General features: G+C 53.9%; 3 protein-coding genes across 10 annotated transcripts in view; 2 read left to right on the top strand and 1 right to left on the bottom strand.

The window, feature by feature from the left end:
• C7H11orf80 (chromosome 7 C11orf80 homolog) overlaps positions 1–1293 on the bottom strand; it is a 53992-nt gene extending 52699 nt beyond the window's left edge. The window contains exon 1 of the mRNA XM_037905202.2: positions 1168–1293. Coding sequence (XP_037761130.2) covers positions 1168–1191 — 24 coding nt within the window. The 5' untranslated portion in view covers positions 1192–1293. The remainder of the gene's footprint in view (positions 1–1167) is intronic.
• LOC102947791 (acylphosphatase-2) lies at positions 1184–9696 on the top strand. Of its 4 annotated transcripts, none has more exons than XM_037905200.2 (5): positions 1184–1314; positions 2504–2682; positions 4055–4071; positions 6811–6920; positions 9099–9696. In XM_037905200.2, exons 2-5 carry the CDS (start codon positions 2628–2630, stop codon positions 9211–9213), a joined length of 297 nt encoding a protein of 98 aa, XP_037761128.1. In that variant the 5' UTR covers positions 1184–1314; positions 2504–2627; the 3' UTR covers positions 9214–9696. The 4 variants fall into 4 exon arrangements, with proteins under 4 accessions (XP_037761128.1, XP_037761127.1, XP_037761129.1 ...); XM_037905199.2 differs by having other exon boundaries at positions 1188–1314; positions 2589–2682; XM_037905201.2 differs by lacking the exon at positions 4055–4071 and having other exon boundaries at positions 1192–1314; positions 2589–2682.
• A 1978-nt stretch (positions 9697–11674) lies between these two features.
• The window catches only part of SPTBN2 (spectrin beta, non-erythrocytic 2), a 60428-nt gene continuing 51562 nt past the window's right edge, over positions 11675–20540 (top strand). For 2 of the 5 annotated variants that reach the window (XM_037904469.2, XM_037904463.2), the window contains exon 1: positions 11706–11954. The gene's annotated coding sequence lies outside the window, so the exon portion shown is untranslated. Of the gene's footprint in view, positions 11955–15859; positions 16073–20540 lie in introns of those variants that run through there. The other 3 variants (XM_037904465.2, XM_043551685.1, XM_037904462.2) reach the window with 2 other exon arrangements.

The following is a 20540-nucleotide window of genomic DNA, read 5'->3' as shown; positions in this document are numbered from 1 at the left end:
CTGTAAGCACTGCAGTCCTGAAATCTCCTTGTTTGTTGCTGCTCTTCTCACTAGGATCCTAAAGTCACACTCTAATTTGGTCTATACACAGATCATATCTATTTAGGGATCACTTCTGTGGAATGAGCCACAAAGTCCACTAGGGACTTACTGATTTTAGATGGAAAGAGCTCACAAGAGTGATGGGTAGCAGGATCAACCCGTGTTGGAGTTCCCAACTTTACCCTCAATTACTTTTGAAATATTGCTTCCCCAGAAGGGAGTGGGTGCCATGCACTAACTGAGATCAGTGCCAAGTGGGCAAGATCAGAACCATAGTTTGAGCCTCAGGTATGTGGAAAAAACGTTATAAGAATCAGAGGCTTTTGATACGACATGATTTTTATGGAGGGAATTTATGTCAGAAACCCCATATTCACATGACCCCAAATTGAGACCACTACCCAAATCCCAGGCACTTATGAAGCACGACAAATTTCAAGACAATTCAAATAAGCATGTGGATTTTAAAACACTTAGAAAAGTTGTATGTTAAAAAAACAAACAAAAAAAATCCCCAACAAAACAAAACAAAAAAGCAGCCAGTGAGTGTATAATGTCCAGCCTGGCCAGGTTGAAGGAGACTGGAAGGGTCAGTGAGCCATGTCATGGTCACCATCAAGGCCAGTGAGCCAGAGGATAATGGTGCAGTAAAGCAGGGCACAGATCGGCGGGTGTGGGCGGGGGGATGTATTTAGCTGGCTAGGGCAGTGAGGCTGGTAACAGGGGTCTGGGTGGGGGGGTGTGATGTGTGAGTGTGAGGGTAACTGCTCCCAGGGGCGACAGAGATGTGTGTGCTGGGGGGTACAGTGGTGGAGAGGAATGGGAGACCTTTCTAGATCCTAATACCAGAGAAGATGCCCCCCCCCCAACACACGCAGAGAGGGAGGCCTATACTAGGGACCTGCCCTCAAAGCCAGTGGGAGAAATGCCTCCACCCCCTGGCACCCTCCTCACACCCCACCCTCCATAATGACATCCCTGATCCTCTAGTGCCCCCGTTGGTCCCAGCAACCCCATCTGCACCCAGCAACCTAATTCATCCCCTCATTCCCCCAGCCGACCCCACAGCACCCCCCACCCTGACCCCTCAACTTAGCCTCCCATCACCCTCCGCCCCCCCCGCACCGTGCGCGTAGCCGCTCCCTCCATTACGCCGTCTCGCCCTGGGAACGCTCATTCCCGCCCGAGGGAGCCGCGGGAGCGCGCGCCGACCGTCCTGTGCTTCCAACTCCCTCGCAGCCCCCTCCGCCGCCTTCCGATCCAGCCACCCAGGTCTGAACCGCCCCCCGCCCCATCCAGAGACAGCTCCCCGGTCCCACCCCCACCCGTGACCCTTCACAGCTAGCCCCCCCCCCCGGAAAACCTCACAGCGCAGCGCCATAGCCAGACCCCTCGCAGCCAGCCCTAGACCCCAGATCCAACCATCCAGGACTGATCGCCTGGCCTCATCCAGAGCCTGCTCCCCCCCCCATCCCACCCAGATCCAGCTCCCTCCCCGAACCCCCAGCCCTCAGCTCTACCCCAGCCACCCCCCCAGTCTTGCCCCCATACTTCACCGTCTCCAGGACCAACCCCCCAGTTTATTCCACTCCAGACCCTAACGCCTAGCTCTACCCCCAGCTCGACACACACAATCCTTCCCTCCCCCCCAAATTGGCCCAACCCTCCCTGCTTTCCAAGGGCAATAGAGATCGGGGGGGGGGGGCAGAGGGCAGGTCTGAAGTAGCTGGGAGGGGGTTGGCACAGGGGTGGGAGGTTGCTGCTGAGATAGGAGTGGGTTTTACAGGAGGGCATTACCCCTGCACTGAGCAGGAGGGATACCAAGCTCTTCTATAGTGTTTTATAAAGGAGGCAGGTTTCAGAGTAGCAGCGGTGTTAGTCTGTATTCTCAAAAAGAAAAGGAGGACTTGTGGCACCTTAGAGACTAACAAATTTATTTGAGCGTAAGCTTTCGTGAGCTACAGCTCACTTCATTCACTGAATGCATCCGATGAAGTGAGCTGTAGCTCATGAAAGCTTATGCTCAAATAAATTTGTTAGTCTGTAAGGTGTCACAAGTCCTCCTTTTCTTTTTATAAAGGAGGCAGTATCATTAGCTGATGGTGAAACTGAAGCACGGGGAGGGAAAGTGACTTGTCTAAAATCACCGAGCAGATCAGTGGCCAACCCAGGGCTCCCGAATGTCACTCCAGTGCCCTATCCCAATACTGGTGTTGGGTATTTGGGAAAGAAGGTTAGCACTGGGGTGAGTGGGAGGTAACTGGGAGTTGGGGGGGGAATTCGCATAGCATGGAAGTAAGGGAGCTGGGAAACCACGCAGAGGGGGCTGAGCCTGAAGGAGGAGGCGTTTGCTGTGGGGCTTGTGAGTGCAGTGGGAGAGGGCTGGGTGCAGGGGTAAGGGTGGGGGTGGCATGAGTGGCTTGGCCTGCTCCTTCCTCACCATGCTGCCTCCATCCAAAAGGCCCAATTTAGAAACAGGCAGACGGAGCTGCCGGCAGCAGATCACATAACATGCTGTGCTGCAAACCCTTGTTCACTCCCACCAGCTTCCATCTGCAGCCCACCACACTAGCCCATGCCGTGCCATGGCTTCCTCAGGACTCTGGGCCCTGGATTATGAGGTCTATGGGGACGTGCAAGGTAAGTGTGCTGCATTTTGCACTGTTGCCCTGCTGCATTGATTTTGTTGCAAATGGAGAGGATCATTCCCCTGCTGGCTCTAGCCACGAATGCTGCAAATAGCCCATGAAAGGAGAGAGAATCTCACTAGCAGCAGGACAGCTGCTACCATGCAGCATGGCTGGGAGGATTTCAGTGAGCCCCAAATGATCTGATTAAAGCCAGTATCCCAGGGATAGGGAACAGGGAGCAATTTCAGACATGCCACTGTCATCTTGAGCGGTGTGTGCAGAGATATTTCTCAGCATGGGAGTGAGGTTGTCTCCCTCTGTCCAGCTCTGGGCAGATCCCACCTGGGCTACTATTTTGAGATTGGGGCCCCTCGGTAGAAGAAAACAGAGATTTCATCCATTGCACATTGTAAAACCCCCCCGTAGAGCTCTTTCAGGCAGGAAGGAGTGGGCTCTAGTGGGTTGAAGCAAGAGTGTGGGGGCTAAGAGTCAGGATTTCTTGGTTCTAGACCCAGCTCTTGGGAAAGGAGCAGGGTCTAGTGGTTAGAGCAGGGGAGATTGGAGTCAGAACTCCTGGGTTCTATTCTTTGCTCTGGGAGGGAGCAAAGTGTCATGACTGAATCACAGATTGGTAGTCCAGATTCTAGAGTTCTCTTCCTAGCTCTGCCACTGATTTGGTGGGCAGCTGTTGGTAACTCACTGTGCTTCACTGATACATTGGATGTTGTGAGGTCCATTCATGTCTTAGCCTGATGCAGGAAACACTGGGTGAGGTTTTGGGACCTGGATGCTGTAGGCGGTCCGACTGAATTATCACAGTGGTCACTTCTGGCCTCAGAATTGATGGAGTTTTCTTTACACCCAGATAGAAGGACTGATCCTTGGTGTAAATTAGATGATGCCAGGGCCTAGTGTTTCATTTGCATTCATACCTCAGATGCTGAAGTAAATTTCACATGCTGTGGAGTTCTGGGCTCATTGGGTGCCTTTGGAACTCATTGCCACAGGAGCCGAAGCACTGAGCAGGAGCCAAACAAGGATAGGATGTTCCTGTGGATAACAGGACTATCCAGAGTTAGAGCAGTAAATCTTACAAACCAAACAAGGCTGTGGCAAGGACAGACACCATCATACCCTAGGGCATGAGCTAATGAAGGGTCAGGCAGGGACTTCTCCAGGAGGCAGGTTATTTCAGCACGGCAGGGTTTTCTGCACTTTCCTCTGAGCAGCTGGTGCTGGACAGTGCCAGGATCCCAGGATAGATGGCTCCTGGCGTGGTCCAGGCTGGCGGTTCCCACATCATTAAGAAGCAGAGCTGGCATTTAATGCCCAGCATTTGCTATCTATTTGCAACTGACTCATCTTTTCTTTCTTCCCACCAGGTGTCTTCTTTAGAAAGGTAAGGGGGTGTGTGTGGGGAGAAGGGTGTGTGAGCGGGCGAGGCGGGAGCCAGCTTTTAGAGCACAGCCCATCGGAGGGGGCAGCATGCTGGGTCGCTTGGCACTGTCTCCTGACTCCCAACTGCCCCTAGTCCAGACTCTCCTTCCCAAGCCAATGTGAAGCAGCTGCGGGCAGGGAGGAGAAGCCTTAGTTGGATGCACTAAGGGCCTATGCTACCAAACAGGAGCTGCTGTCAGGGCCCCCAGGCCAGCAGTAATGTTGAAAACGATAGCCAAAATCAGGAGCTGCTTGCTGGAGAGGACGGTCCAAGGCAGAAGGGGACCAGATGAAATCTTGGGCCTGCAGATGCAGGGGGCAGTTTAGAGGAGAAAAGTCTCTGGTGACAGAGCAACATGTGCAGGGAGAGGAGAACTCCCTCACTGATCAGCATGCGCGCCTCTGTGGCCAGCAACCCACGCTACAAGAAGTTTTGAAAGGCCCTAGTGTGGTTTCTCAGGAGCTTGATGCAGTGAATACAAGTGCTGGACCTCCCTGCCCCAGCCACCCTGCTTCCCTCCTGGGCACTGAGTTTGCTGGTGCAGACCTCCCTTGGAAAAGCTTTTTCACCCAGTGCATGGTTAGACTGTGGAACTCACTGCTACTTGATCTTATTGAGGTCTAGAGCTGAGCAGGGTTCACAAAAAGACTGGCCATTTCTATGTGTAATGAGAATGTACAGAGTTAATATAGTAAATACTAACTAAGAGACAAGAGTCTGAGAGGGATCTAAACCCACATGCTTCAGGGCATGAGCCAATTTATAACTATTGGGGTTAGGAAGGAATTTCCCCTGGGAACAGAGGTCTTGCAGTTTCCTCAGAGCTGCAGGGACTGGGCTGCTGCGGGAGATGGGATACTGGGCAACATGGGTCCCCTGTTATGATCCACTCCTATGCAGTCATTTGCTGCACCCCTACCAAACAGTGAAGAGTCTGTTTCAATCCATCACCTTCCATCTCTTTTTCAAAATATTAATGATAATAAATAGTGTTTTGGATGAGATTCCAGGTTAAGGAAGGGAAGTTTTTGAGCCATTTACCATTTAAAACCCCCCCACGTGTGGTGGTGGTGCAAATTTGGGGAAAGGGAATTATTCTAATCTGTGTACACACCTGAACCAAATCTCTAATCTCTTTCGAATATTTACTAGAGAAAAGGCCAGTGGGTATAACTGAAGTGTGGATCAGGTGGATGGAGCCAAATCCATACTGCCTGTAAGCCCAAGCCTCTTCCTTTTTGAAGCAGGGCTGATCAGAGCCATGAATACAACCAGCCGGCCTGATTCTTGCCCTGAAACTTGGGATCCTGCAATGTGACTGGATGGCATCACTATGTAGAATCAGGGCCAGATGCAGGCATAAGTGCTAGAGGGCTGTGCCTTGGGCCCCAGATACTGGAGCCATCTGATTGCAGTGGAATCTCAGGGCCATTTAAAGAAAAAAAAGTTTCTGATGCTACTGTTGGAAAGACAAGCTTCAAAACATGCCCCAAGTGAAGCAACTGCAGGAGAATCTGCCTGAATCTGAGACAACAGCTCTGAGAGGGGGAATTTCCCTGAGTGTAACTGACGCAGCAGTGTCTGCTAGATTCTGCAGAGAGCCTGGGACAATAGCTTTAAAACGGAGGAATGGCCCAATGCATCTCGATGATGTACCTGCAAATCCCTTTCTCTGGTGTGCATCCATCCTGGATGCCAATTTATATTGCCCAAAAGACTCTCTCATAATGTTAATGTTGCTTCCAGGACCTTAGACTGACTGCTGAGCCTAAGCTGGTTGGTCCAAGCTGATTGGATGAGCTCAGTTTTCGGGGGTGACCCTGGTGGGGCATAGCAATTTTCCAGACTTAGTGTGTGTGTAGATTTTAGAGCACTTTGAAACGTCAGCTCTTACCATGAGAGCTTGGTTTGATTGAACTCTGGCATAGCTAGTGCCTCTGTGATTCAGCTATCATCATAGATCTCAGACGCTGTGCTCTCTCGATCCTCCTGGCCTGCTTTAGCTACCTTTCTCCTAATATTTGGCTCTATCTACTGCATCCAGCTATTCGCCTAGATTCTAGTAATCTTAGATGCTGTCTGTCTCTAGCCGTCCATCCATCCATCCCCCCGCTCTCTCCATAAACACCCCTCTGTCTATTTAGTGATCTATCTATCCCCATACACACCCCTCCACCTGTCTAGCTCAGCTCATAGGATGCTGGTTTCTCTGTCTATAGGGATTGAATAGAGGCAGTAGATGGATAATTGCAATGAGGCTTCAGGCCAGCACCCAGGACAAGCGCTTGTGAAGTCATTAGCCTGTAGGGAGCGCCGTGTCTAATGCTGACTGTTCCTCCTCCTGCTGGTTCCCCTGGCTGGCAGCTGATACCCAAGCTGAGACAGGAATGTGGTTACCCATCTGCAAAGGCATATGAAAAGCTGGAAGCCTTGCAGGAGGCAGGGAGAAAACCAAGTTTGTCTCACCCTCTCTGGGGTGGAAGCTCCCCATGCAGACCTGATGGAGCTAGAATCCTTCCCCTCAGAGTTGCACTTCCACACGGTTATGTAGAGAGCTACATGCTGGGTGGTGCACAGCCCGGGCTGTGCCATTCAGAGATCAGTGCACAGGGCAGGAGAGGCTGTATGCCGGGGACTGAGGCAAATGCCTGTTCTGTTGGCTCATGCAAGGCCTTGATAATCCTGTCTCTTCCTCTCCAGTACACAGAAGACCAGGGCAAGAAGCTGGGGGTGGTAGGCTGGGTGAAGAACACCTCCCGTGGGACTGTTACTGGGCAGGTGCAAGGGCCCAAGGAGAAGATTGAGATCATGTGAGTATCAGCCAGGCTTCCTAGCTCACCAGTTGGCTCAGTGTTAAACATGGGTGCTGCTCACCCTTCCGGGTATCAGAGCAGGGGGAGGTGAATAGCTGCCAGGGTTGGGGTTGGGGAGCTGCTTTTTCCCCCTAGTGGTACGGGAGGGAGCTGCTGATATCACTCCAGCGTAAAGAGGAGATAAAGGATCCCAGGATGTGGAGAGATACGGAAAAGACTCCTCTTTGTGTATCCCCAGCTCTTCCTTCACCTGTGTACATCAAACACAAGCTGCAAGTGTTGAAGGCCCTTTGTAGCATAGCTGAGCACCTGCCCCACTCGAAGAACTGCCAGACTTTTCCACCCACCCACCAGTCAGCTTCTCCCTGTAGATCGGGTTCCCCATTGTGCCAGGTGCGGCACACCCGCATCCAGCTGAGATCAGGTCCCCCATCACACCAGGTGCTGCCCAGACCCCCCCTGACTGAGATGAGGACCTCCTCATGCCAGGCATTGCACAAACCCTCCCGACTGAGGATCCTCTCTGTTGTGCTGGTTGCAGCACATGACCTCCCGACTGAGATCAGGTCCCCGTTGTACTGGGGAGCCACACAGACCATTGTACTGGGCATTACACAGATCCCCTGACTGACATCAGGTCCCTGTTTGTTGTGGGCGCTGCACAGACCCCCCCTAACTGGGACCAGAGCCCCGTTGTACTGGGCATTGCACAGACCCCTGACTGAGGTCGGATACCTGTTGTACTGAGAGCCACACAGACCTTTGTACCAGGCATTGCAGACTGAGATCGGGGTCCCGTTATACTAGGTGCCGGACAGACCCCCTGACTGAGATTGGGGCCCCACTGTGCAGGATGCTGCATAGACAGTTCATGCGCACCCCCCCCCCCCCCACACACACACACTTCAGTTTAAACAGACAAATGGTGGCAGTGGAAACAGGCACAGAGAGGGGAAGGGGCTTGTCCAAGGTCAGGGGCAGCACTGGGAATAGAACCCAGGAATCCTAAGTCCCAGCACCCCGTCCACTGGGCAACGTTGCCTCTCTAAGAAGAGCTGTGAAAGTGCCTGATCCTGAGAGCTGACCTGACATTCCTGAGATCTCCAAGATGGGAAACATCCCTTTGTGAAGGAGCAAAGCCGCTTCCAAAGACCTATGTTCTCTCTGGCGCCTCCAGTGATCTGCAGGCCCAAGGTGTTGGCCAGACTGCAGGGGTGGTGTGGGGGGGCAAGTCCGATCCCCTCCCCTGCAGGAGGGAAGGGGTTAAACCCTAGGTCCAAGCTGCAGGATCATAGACTGTCACATTCCCCATTTGAAACCCTCCTGCCTCTAACTAGGGCAGTTCCCCCGGTGCTGCTGCCCTAGCCAATCAGTGGCTGGAAAATCTGGGCCTTGGCTCGGCCCCAATTAGCGTCCCCTCAGGAAGGGACAGAGAATTTGCCTGATTAATTTCTCTCTTCAGGGGCCATAGAAACCTGCCTGCCCATCCCCCATCACCCGTGGCAACCGGGAAGGGCAGGCGGGGCAACTTCCGTAGCAACGGCTCCGTCACCTTCAGAGATGACAACCGGAGACAGTTTCCATAGCAACAAGTCCCCCTTCCATCACCTTCAACATTTGGAGACAGAGAGAGAAGTGGAACAGTTTCCATAGAAACCAGTCTCCCCCCATTTCCACCACCTTCAGGGCTTGAACAAATTGGGGCTGCTTCTATAACAGCCAGTCTGCTTCATTCCCCCATCCCTTTTCATGAATGAGATAATGGGGGAAAGGCAGGTTCTATAGCAACCAGTCTCCCCCATCTTTGCTTCAGGTCCTGGAAGGAGATAAAAGAGGAAACAGGTTCCGCAGGGACTTTACAGGCTGAACCTGTTTGTGTGGGATCATGGCTGGGTAAATGCCAGCTGTGTAAACAGGGAGCCAGAACTCCTGGGTTCTGTCCCTAGCTTTGGGAAAGGAGTGGTGTCTAGTGATTAGAGCAGAGGGGCTGGGACTCTTAGGTTCTATTCCTGGTTCTGGGAGGGAAGTGGAATGTATTGGGCGTGGGGGAGGGTGCAACCCAGGACTCTGCGGTTCTATCTCTGGCTCTGGGAATGAAGTGGGGTCTAGTGGTTAAAGCAATGGGGCTGGGAGCCCAAGCTCTCTTTATGGATGCTCTACCCCCTACCCTCACAGGAAGAACTGGCTGCGCAACGTGGGGAGCCCCATGTCCCGCATTGACCGGGCTGTCTTCTCCAATGAGAGGGAGATCTCCACCCTGGAATTCCCAAACTTCACCACCAAGTACTAGGAGGTGGGGTCAGGACCACAGCAACTCCTTACCCCTTCCTTGGGGGACCAGATGACAGTGACCTCTGCTGGCTGGCTGCAGCTCCAGGGTGGAATGCAAGGACCCCTGCATCCCAGCCTGGCCATTGAGCATGTCTTCCCCTGCTGCTCCCGGACGTCAAGGTGTGGGCCTGGCTCCCGGCACGTGGACCTGTGATTTCCTTTGCCAGCCTCTCACTAAACTCCCATTCCCCAGCAGGGGCCCTGCCCCCAGAACACCTGAAACCCCTACACCTGATGCCTGGCTCTGTGGATAAGGTCCCACCCCGGGACCTGAGCCCCACCCCACACCTGCTTTGCACTAATACAAATGGCTGCACTGGCCCCCCATTATTTAATCCACCCCCACTGTGAAGAAGATGCTGCCTATGCTGCCAACATACCCCTCCCACCTGCACACTGTATTTCTGCAGAAGGGCTCAGTAAAGATGACCTGAGAAAGCGAGAAGGTTGATGTCTGTGCCCCTATATTTGGTTCCTGGGTGGGTGGGGTCTGCCTGTGTGGATTTTAAAATACAAAACCAAGGGGAATGGTGTTCTCCCCTTGGGTTTTTAATCTAGAAATAGCAGCATCATGCCTCATTTCCCCTTTCTCTGGGCTGGCGGCGATTCAGCAATGTGGCTTGAGCTGTCCCTGAGCCTCTGAAGGAAGGGGAAGGGGTCTGTACTAACCACTCCCGTCCCACAGTGATGGGCTCAGTAGCAGAGTAGAGACGGGTTGGGATTGCCCAGGGGTGAGACTGAGCCTGGAATACTGCATCCAGTTCTGGTGGTCACATTTTTAAAAGGAAGGTGAAAAATTGAAGAGGGTTCAGAGAAGAGCCCCAACAATGATTCAAGGGTTGGAGAAAATGCCCGACAGTGAGAGACATAAGGAACTCAATCTGTGTAGTTTATCAAAAAAAAGGTTGAGATGTGACTTGATGATGGTACCTGGGGCCTTCATGTGGAGAAGGTGCCAGGTACGAGGTAGGGGTTCTTTAACCTTGTGGGGAAAGAAAGACTGAACAAGAGCCGGGGGCTGCAAGCTGCTGCCAGACACATTCCAATGAGAAAAAAGGCACACATGTTTGCTAGGGAGAGTGATTAACCACTGGAACAAACTCCCAAGGGCAGGGGTGGAGTCTCCATCTCCAGTCCACGCTGGCTGCCTTTCTGGAAAATGCTTCAGTCAAACACAAGTGACTGGGCTCAATGCAGGGGTGTCTGGAGGATATTCTCCTGCTTGTGCTATACAGGAGGGCAGACTGGATGATTTAATGGTCCCTTCTGGGCTTGGATCTAAGTGACTGGACATTTGGGGGGCCTTAGTCTTTGGAATGCCCAATTTGAGACACCTCAAAGGGGCCTGTCGCTCAGGAGCGAAGTAAAAATCAAGGCCCTTTAAGTCAAGGATAGTTGGGTACCAAAATGAGTCACTTTGGAAAACTTGAGCCTAAGTGATTAATGGAGAACACTTTTCTGCCAAGTGGTTGCTGGTTTTTGAGTTAAATGGGCTTTTAACACAAAAGGCATTCTACAGCCTAGGTAAAGTCCTTCCTCCCCAAGAGCTCTGGCTTCACTGGTTTGGAGCCTGTGATGACACAATCCTATTGTTATGTGTAATATGGTAGTCCCATATCAGATCAGGAGCCCCCCCTGTGCGAGGTGCTGCACAGATCCCAACAGAGATCAGGGCCACCATGGTGCTAGGCACTGCACAAATGTCAACTGAGATTGGGGCCTCCATTGTGTGGGGTGTTGCACAGACCCTGACTGAGGTCAGGACCCTGCCATGCCAGGTGCTGCAAAGACACACAGTGAGAGACATTCCCTGCCCCGAAGAGCTCACAGTTGAAACCGAAAAGGGTAGGAGGGGAAACAGGCACAGAGAGGGCAAGAGAGTGGAGACTTGACCAAGGTGAGTGACAGATGTGGGAAGAAAACCCATGAGCTCTGGGTCCCAGCCTGCTGCAGTGCACTCGCTCTTATGCCCTTAAGCACCAGGGAGCTGGATTGCAAGGATGCAAACTGGATCTCTTTGGCCAAACCCTGCTCCTAGCACTTGGGATGTGAGCACTGCTCCTGGGGAGGTGTCCCACACTCAGCCCCTGGCAGGTCAGACCCCTCACACCCAACTGATGAGGCCTGACTGTGCCATGGCGCTTGTGCAAACCCGATCAGGACTCACTCTGGATTAATCTCCACCTCAGGATCCTGTCCTCATCTGATTGGGCAACTCTGGATTTACACCACGGTTAATGAGAGCAGGATCGGGCCCATTTCCTAGATATGAGGAGGGGGTTCCCCATTCTGTGCTCTGATCCCCTGGGTGAGATACGGCAGCCCAGCCCCCAATCAATCGTCTCCCAGTCCCATCTCCCTGTGTGTGACTGATGTGGGGAAGGCGCCCAATGGCTGTGCCTCGTGGCTGGGAGGCGGGAGCTTTTCCAGCCATTCCTGGCCGGACCGTTCTGCCGCCCAGGACTGCTCGTTCGGGCTGAGCCCTTGGACGCCGGGTTTCACCCAAGCGCAACATGTGATGCTTGCACCCCCATCAGGGACGGGGGATGGGACAGGTGATTCGGACCTCATCGGATCAGCCTTAAGACTCACAAGGAGCCCCCCACTGGCAGCCCCCTAGCTTCCAAGTACCCAGACGCTGCCTGCACAGTGAGATCTGCCCACGGCGGGGAGGAAGGAGACCTGGATGCCACCCCCCAGGTATGTGAGTCGGGCCCCGGGGGATGGAGGGGCTCGTTATTGTCTCTGCATCCCTGGCAGCAGGAGGGGAGGGGGGATCCCAGCTACCCATGGTGCGGGGGAGGGGGGGAGCTGGGCTGGGGATGCCCAAGTGGGGCTGGGAAGGAGTGGATGGATGCAGTGGGGTATTTCCAGGGGATGGTCTCTGGGTCTGAAGGCAGGTCCTGAGAGGGTGCTGGGCGAGGGGCTGAGGGGCCTTTGATACCATAGTGGACCCACCTGATATATCTGGGGAAGGATGGGGGCCAGGGTGTCTGCCTGCAGCTGGCAGGGTCAGAGCTCCCTGCCTCACTGCTCCCAGGGTGCCAGGAAAACAGGGCGGATGAGGGGGCTCATATTATTGGCTCCAGTTGCTCACTACATGGGCTTTCTGCACACAGCTCTGCCAGTGCCATTCAATCCTGACCTGCAACCCCCTGTTACCCAAGCCCTGCGCTCCCCTGCACCTCTGCCAGTGCCCCTCAGTCCTGACCAGTCACCCTGGTGCAATCCCAGCCCTGGGCTCCCACAAACACACATGGCTCTGCTGAGCCCCCCAGCCCACAGCCCCCTGCTATTCCAGCCCCGGACTTCTCCTAAGCAGAGCCATCCAGTCGTGTTAGGTTATGATGTTGTTGGGTTATGCTGCGCTATCAGGCTGCTCCATTGCTAGTCAGCAGGGAGATGCTGATGTATCCCATAATGAACATTGGCAAGAGGGAGGTCAGGTAACCTACTGCAGGCTCTAAGAGCACTCACCCTAGGGGGTAGGAGATTACTATGGGGTGCAAATGAGAGGCGGGCCATGGAATACGGACGGGGAACATAAGAATGGCCATACTGGGTCAGACCAAAGGTCTGTGTAGCCCAGTGTCCTGTCTTCTGACCGTGGCCAATGCCAGGTGCGTCAGAGGGAATGAACAGAACAGGTAATCATCAAGTGATCCATCCCCCGTCACCCGTTCCCAGTTATGGACAATATTAGTTGAACAGGTTGCTGACAGTGTGATGATTCTGGCCCAGGAAAGAACCCAGGAGTCCTGGTTTCCACCCCCAGGCCCCACTCTAACCTTCTTTCTCAAAGGCAGGGGATCAGAATTGAGTGCAGGGTCTATGAGGGAGGGTCTCCCCAGAGCTGGGTTGTCCCCTTCAATCCTGCTCTCAGCACACAGATACAGAAGAAAGGTTTAAGGGGGCTTATGAGGTCTTTTCCTGGGGTGTAAATGAGAGCAGCCTCAGAGCTGCTCTAATATATACTCAGTCCATGCAATCAGGCTACCCAACGTTTTTGAGAGACAGCAGATGGCACCACTGCATATCCTGTAGTCAAGGGGAATGTGCACTGAGCAGGGAACCAGAAGCTCCTGCCTTCACATCTCTCCTTTGCTTTTTGCTTTTTATATTTCCAGGCACTTCCCAGACCTTACTACTGACCAAGACGACATTCCACCCCACTATTTAATTACTCAGATATTAGCCCCCCACTTCCATTTTGCAAATAATCTAAAAGAGAGGCTACACAAGGTCAATTCAGGTGGAGTTGGGAGTCGAGCCCACACTCTAACACCTCAGAGCTGTGTCGGAGCCACTCTGCTGCACTGCCTTTTACAACGAATGTGCTAAATATATGTGCCATGGTTATCCAATTGCTAAACACTTTGCCCACTTCCCTCCCAGACCCAGGGCTAGCATGCAGTGTTCTAATAGCCTACTGCTATCTGAGAGCTACTCTACACACGGATTTTGTCCCGGTATAACTATTTTGGTTGGGGAGGGAATTTTTTTTACCCGTATGTTATGCCAGGACAACCCCAAGTGTGGAAGCAGCTATACTGATATAAAGATGCCTTATCCTGGGATAGCTTATTCCCCTTCCTGTACAGGAATAGCTATACCAGGATAAGCGCCTTTATCTCATCATAACCATATCCACACTAGCAGGGGTTGAACCTCTTCAACTAGAATGGAGTAGTCAAAGAGGGACAACTTTGGTGTCTGGAAAAGTGCTAATGGAGTTGTGTAACCCACTGGCGCAAAGTGTATGTAGAGCCCTACTCTAGAGGCTAATTCATACAGCAATTACTCCTGTAGCTCGGGTGGCGAAGGTCTATGCTCAAGTCAGAAAGTTATGGGGTCAAGCTCTGTTCATGACTTATGGGGGAATGTGATGGTTGCAAGCAACAGGGGATTATTTTTCTTTTTAAACAGCTGGTTTGTGTAATTCATAAAATTAGGGCTTTTACAGGGATCCTTCACCCAGTGCTAAAATGCGGCTGCCTCTGGGATGGGACAGAGGGGGATGTTTATGCAGAGATCCCTCACCTGTCTCTGAGTTGTAGGCACCTCTGGGGTAGTGTGCAATGCTGTTTATACAGGGATCCCATGCCTAGCGTTGAGATACCTGGGGGTAGGGGTGTGGGGGGTGTTTATACACCCTCACCCAGCACTCAGGTACAGCTGCCTCTAGGGTGGGTAATTCCCACAGCGAGGAGTCCTTTCAAATAGGCTTTATAGTGAAAAGCTCTTCTAACGTGTAAAATATGGTGCAAGTTATCATTAAACACAGGTTTGCATTCCGAACATTTGCAGGTGTGTCGGTTGCAAGGGATCTTTTATCCTGTGTCCCATAGTGGTGGGGATGCAGCGAATAGCCAGTGTGCACTGCATCGCATCCATACACTGGGGTGGGGGGCTAGGAGCCCTATTACCAGATGCTCCCTTCAAGGGGAGTGGGAGTCTTAGGGGGCCATTTGCACCCACCTTAAGCTCCCTTTTGTGGTGTGCAGCTGAGGACACTCATTGAATACACGGAGGGGTTCTCAGACTTCATTGCACTGCGACCCCCTTCTGACAACAAAAATTACTACACGACCCCAGGAGAGGGGACCAAAGTGTAAGCCTGCCCAAACCCAGCCTCCCCGGGTGGAGTGGGGGGCAAAGTCAAAGCCCAAGGGCTTCAGCCCTAGGTGGGGGGCCTGTAACCTGAGCCCTGACACCCAGGGCTGATGCCATCGAGTTTTGGCCCTGGGTGGTAGGGGTTGGGCTTCTGCCCTGGGCAGTGGGGCTCAGGCTTTGGCTCGGACCCTTAAGTCTAATGCCAGCCCTGGCGACCCCATTAAAACAGGTTCGCGACCCACTTTGCGGTCCTGACCCACAATTTGAGAACCGCTAGCGTACAGAGAGCAGTGTGCTCCAGGAGGGGGCGTTCTGAGTCGATACCATAAACTATGGTGCTAGGAGTGAGCTGGCTGTGATTGTGGCCTTTAGGTAGGAGTGGGAGACCATGTGGGAGGGGGGGCTTGGGGACGTCGACTGGAGCAAGGATCCATTTAAGATCATTACAGATACCAAGGATTGAGGGTGTCACTGCCCCTGGGATCCTCCCCTTTCACCCTTGTCCTAAACAGCTGTATAGCATTACTACACTACTGTATATTGTTAAAAAGCCCTTCTCCCCACCCCAAAAACAGCTGCATCTAGGGCTGGGGTGAAAAATTCCTGTATAAACAGGCCCTGCTCCCAGCCCAGAGGTGGCTTCATCTCAGCACTGGGGCAATGGATCCCTGTATAAATAGCCCCCACTCCCTACCCCTCGGGCAGCTGCAGCTCAGGGCCAGGCAACGGATTCCTGTATAAACAGCCCCCCACACCCCACCCCAGAGGTGGCTGCATCCGGGTGCTGGATGAGCACCACATGGCTTTTACCCATCCCTGTCTAGGCCCCATGTCCAGCCTTCCCTCCCCTCTCCCTCCCACTGTGCAGCTGGGAAAAGCCCCTTCCTTTTGTCCTCTCCCCCAACCCCCCGACCCCGCCGTGGCAGGACCAGCTGGCTGGCTGGGGAGGGCTGGCAGAGTCCTGCGGGAGCCCCGGTGGGCGCCAGAGGATGCTATTGTGATTTTTTTTTTCCTGCCGGCTCCCTATTGCGGGTGACGCGCGCTCACACACGCAGATCCACGCGCTCACAGCACCGCAGCCAGCAGCCACAGCCAGCCCTTCCCTGCCGGTCCCCGAGCTTGCCCGCGTGGTGCTGGGGGCCTCCCTGGCTGTGGGATCTGGACGCGAGCGAGGGGAAGGAGCCCTGGGTGTCCCCCGGAGGGAGGTGAGCCGGGCTCCTGGGAGATGGAGGGGCTTGCTATTGTCTCTGCATCCCTGGCAGCAGGAGGAGGAAAGGGGTTCCCGGCTGCTCCTGGCGCTTCGGGGTGGGGAAGGGAGGTGGGCTGGGGATGCCCAGGTGGGGCAGGGATGTGGGGGCACCCGGTTGCAGGCACCTGGGAAGTGAGGGGCACGTAGGCTAGAGCCGGTCTCTGCGCCTGACGCGAGGCCGGGCTGTGGGGGAGGGAGAGGCAGGCCAGCATGCTCCTTGGGGAATGGCAGGGGGAGCAGCCGGTCTGAGATGCCGGGTGTGCGCGCACATTGAGCTGGATTCCCTCTGGTGTGTGCATGGCTCTTTGTGTGTCTCTGGGTGCCTTTGTTTGGCAATAGCTCTCTGTGTTTGCACCTCTGTGTATCTGGGTGCGTGGACCTGTCTCCGTATTTGCTGGAGTATGTGTCTCTGCATGCATGCATATCTGGCTGTGAGTGTTTGTATGTGTGTGTGGATGTGGAGCTGGCTGTGTGTGCAGCTCTGCTTGGGTGTTTCACAGTGTGCATACATAGATTTGTGTCTCTATCCCTGCCTATCTGTCTTGGTGTGTGCCTCTCTCTGTACGGGTGGGCTTGTTTTTGGCCGTGCTGTGCTCCGGCACTGGGCGGCCATTGCCAACACTGGGAGCTGCTGGGTACAAGTTCTTTTGGAAGTCTGGCCACCTGACTCAGGAACTGAAATCTGCACTGTGGGGCAGAACTGGAAGCCCCTGTTTTGAAATGTTTGGCATGTGTGTGCGTGCAAGATGGCTCTGCCAGCTAGTGCCACATGGCAGGGCCCTGCGCTGCATTTAGGGTCCGGGTTGAGCTGGCTAGTAGGTCAATAGTGGGATCTGAGTTTTATGCAGAAAGAACTGATGCAAATGGTGCAATGGGAACAATTTGGTTAGCCCTGTCTGCAGCGTGGAGAGGGGGCTGGCAGGGGAAAGTCAAGAATAGCTTGATTGGGCTGAATAGTTTTCCATTCCTGATACAGGGGGTGCAAGCCGCCCAGCTTCTGGGTGGCAGTGTCATAAGCTGGGTGCACAATTCAAATGTGTGTTCGGAAGAACTCCACAGTGCAGGGAGCCCCGGGGTGGGGATGAGTATCTTGGGTTCTGAATCCAGATTATCAGGCCTGCCTGGGACTGAGTGGTTCAAAGCCTTTATGGTGGCATTAGCGATGTGCAGGTGCCATTGTGCTAATGCAGTGATCACACTTCCCCATGGAGATCTGGGCATGTTAACACAGAACATGGGGCAAATAGTGAGGCTTGCAATTCAGCCCAGAGGTGCTGGGTTGGGTGGTACCAACCTATTCCTGAATGTAGGGATGCAAGCCATGGTATTTCGGTCACAGAGCCAGGGGAGCAGAGCCAATACAGTACTGGGGTGGTTTGCAGCGAGGGGAGTGGGAGTTCAGTAGGCGGTACTTTTCTCTCACAGTCAGTGCTGGCCCCGGTGCCCCAGTTCAGCACTACAGGGCACTGTACTGCAGGGGACAGGGTGGGGGCTCAGTAAGGGATGCTCGCCCCGTGGAGTCAGTGCTGGCTCCAGTGCCTTGATGCAGTGCTGGGTGTGTGTGTATGTTATGCAGTGGTGTAGGAGCTGAATAGGTGGTGCTTTTCTTTGATAGTATTGACACCAGTGCCTCAGTATAGTAGTAGGGGGCCTATGATGGGGTGAGGTAAGGCTTGGGCTACTGCAGGGGAGTGGGAGCAGCTGTCTGGTTAGACCCATCTCCTCTCTACTTGCACTCCCTCCCCTCCTGCTCTCTGTCTGGGGAATGCGGGAGCAGAGGACCCCAATGGTTTTGAGATCAGAGGTCATGTGGAGCACGGGCTGGGCCTGCTGGGGGAGAGGGTTCAAAAGTCACAGGGGAGGGGTGGCTAAAGATGAAGGTGTGTGTGGGGGGAAGTGGAGCAAAGAGAGGACATTGTGTGGGAGTGAGGGGGCTGGTAAGAGACATTGGTCTCAGGGTTAAAGAACCCACCTCACAGACAGCTGCATCTCAGTGCAAGGCGAGGCAATGCACCACCCCAGAGATGGTTGCATCTCAGGTCTGAGTGAGGGATCATCGGTACTGTTAAAGTAGTACCCAGCATCCCCAGCTGAGATCAAAGCCCCCCATTGTGCAAGGCACTGCAGACACACAGTGGAAGTCCCTGCCTTGAAGAACATACAGTCTAACTAGGCCAAGGATGGGAGGGAAAACTGAGGTACAGAGTGTGCAGTACCTGGCATAACAGGCCCACTGCTATATTTATACTACAAAACTATACAGCAGGGCTGTGGAAGAGCCTGGAATAGAACCCAGTAGTCCTGACCTTCTCCAACTACCCTGGCTTTAAGCCATGAGGCCCCACTCCTCTCCCAGAGCTGGGGAACCTAGAAGTCCTGGCTCTCAGGCCAGTGCTCTAGCCACTGGCCCATGCTTCCTCCCCTACAGGCATCCTCCTTGAGGTCTCTTTATCCAGCACAGAGGAGGCCCAATTCCTGTCTCCCCTCATTTGTTTCTGGAAAGGCTGGTCCCTGAGTGCCAGTGCCAGCAATGGCAGTGCTGATTGGATTTTGCAGGAACACTTGCTGGCATAATTACCTCAGTCTGGCATTGGCGCCGGCTGTGGGGGGAGGATGCCATTATCGGGGAGGTGGCCTGGCTGCTGTCAGGGAGTTGGGCTATTTATCCTTCGGCCTTAAGAGCATAAGCCTCCTTGGAGCTGTGCAGCTAAGAATAAGATGCCCAATCAGCAGTGTAATCTGGGGATGATCTGCAGTGAGATGCCGGCCTTTGGCATGGGTCCTCTGTGTGGGCGGGTGGGGCTGCCGCAATGTGGCACGGGGATCTGTACGGTCAGGGCCGGTCGCTCGCTAGGCTAGGCCTGTGGTGGAGGCTGGGCCCAGCCGGGCAGTGCTGGGGGCTCCCTTCAGAGGCTTGCTAGGCCAGGATCTGTGTGGGAGGCTGAGTCCAGCTGGGCAGCACTGGGGATTCCCCCCAGATACTCGCTCTGCCAGGGCCTGTGAGGGAAGCTGGATCAAGCCAGGTGGGCAGCACCAGGGGTTCCCCTCAGACACTTGCTAGACCAGGGCCCACTGGGGAGGTTGGGCCCAACTGGGCAGCGCCAGGGGTTCCTCCCAGATGCTCGCTAGGCCAGGACCCATTGGGGAGGCTGGGCCCAGCTGGGCAGCATCAGGGGTTCCCCCCAGACACTCGCTAGGCCAGGGCCCGCAGAGGAGGCTGGGCACAGGAGGTGGCTGGGTTTTACCTCATGCCCCATCCCTGGTTTCCCCTCTACAGCCTCATGGTAGGCCAGGGTCCAGCCCTCTCAGCTCATGGAGAGAGGAAGCAGACCAGAACCGCACTCCCCCTCAGAGTCCTTTCACTCTGTCTCATCTCCTCCCTCTGTGCCTTACACCCCTCTAACCCACTCCTCATTGCCCAGCTCTCCCAGTTAGGTCCCCCTCTCCTCAGGGGTTCCTGACATTGGGGTCACCCTGCCTGCCAGGCTAGGTTTCCTTGTCAGCTGCCTGTACCCCAAAATCCCCATTGTCCCCAATTCTGGATACCCCCAAATCTGCATCAGCCCAATCCCCCAAATCTACATCACCCCTGAACCCAATTGCCCCAAATCCTCATTACCACCAATCCCAAATCACCAGTCCTCAAAATCCCCTTTGTTGCATTCCAAATTGCCCTAGTCCCTTATTACCCCAAGATTAATGTCACCCCAACCCCCAAAATACACTCATCCTGAAACCACAACACCACATCCCTCAAATCCCAATCGCCCCACATCTACATTACCCCCAATCTAAATCCCTTTCACCCCTCTGATCCCAAACAACCACAAATATGCATGGCTCCAATCCTCCAAAAACACATTGTTCCAATCCCCCAATTACCTGAACTCCCAAAATCCCTGTTACCCCAATTGCCCCAAATTCTCCATTACTCCAAATCGTCACCAAATTCCCAGTCACCTCAACCTCACTATCTGTTTTACCCACCCCAATTGCCAGACTGAATCTGTTTGTGCTGTCACTCTCACCTGGCTCTCATGTAAATCTGTGCATGCACTGCCCTTGTGCTGGAGGTAATTTGCATGTTGGCGGTCACACTAGCCAGTCCCTAGTCCCAGCACTCATGGCAGAGAGAATGTCTGTGTGATTGCACTAACTCACCCCTCATGTGAGCGGGAACCTGTGCATATGTGACTTCACTAACCCAATCCTTGTGTCAATGGGAATCCGTGCACACGATGGCACTAACCAACCCCTAGTGTCAGTAGGAATTTGTGTGTGCAGTTGCACTAATCCAGCCCTCATGCTGAAGTGATCTTGCTTGTGATTGTACAAGCCTGTCCATGCAGTTGCCTCCCCCCTGCTGGGCAGCAAAGTGGCATTACTCAGTCACCTGCCACCATCCACTGGCTCTCCTGCATGGC

Source organism: Chelonia mydas, chromosome 7 (assembly GCF_015237465.2).
Source record: "Chelonia mydas isolate rCheMyd1 chromosome 7, rCheMyd1.pri.v2, whole genome shotgun sequence".
Lineage (NCBI taxonomy): Eukaryota > Metazoa > Chordata > Testudines > Cheloniidae > Chelonia > Chelonia mydas.
The sequence above is the reverse complement of the archived record's forward strand: the minus strand, read 5'-3'. Positions and strand labels throughout refer to the sequence as shown.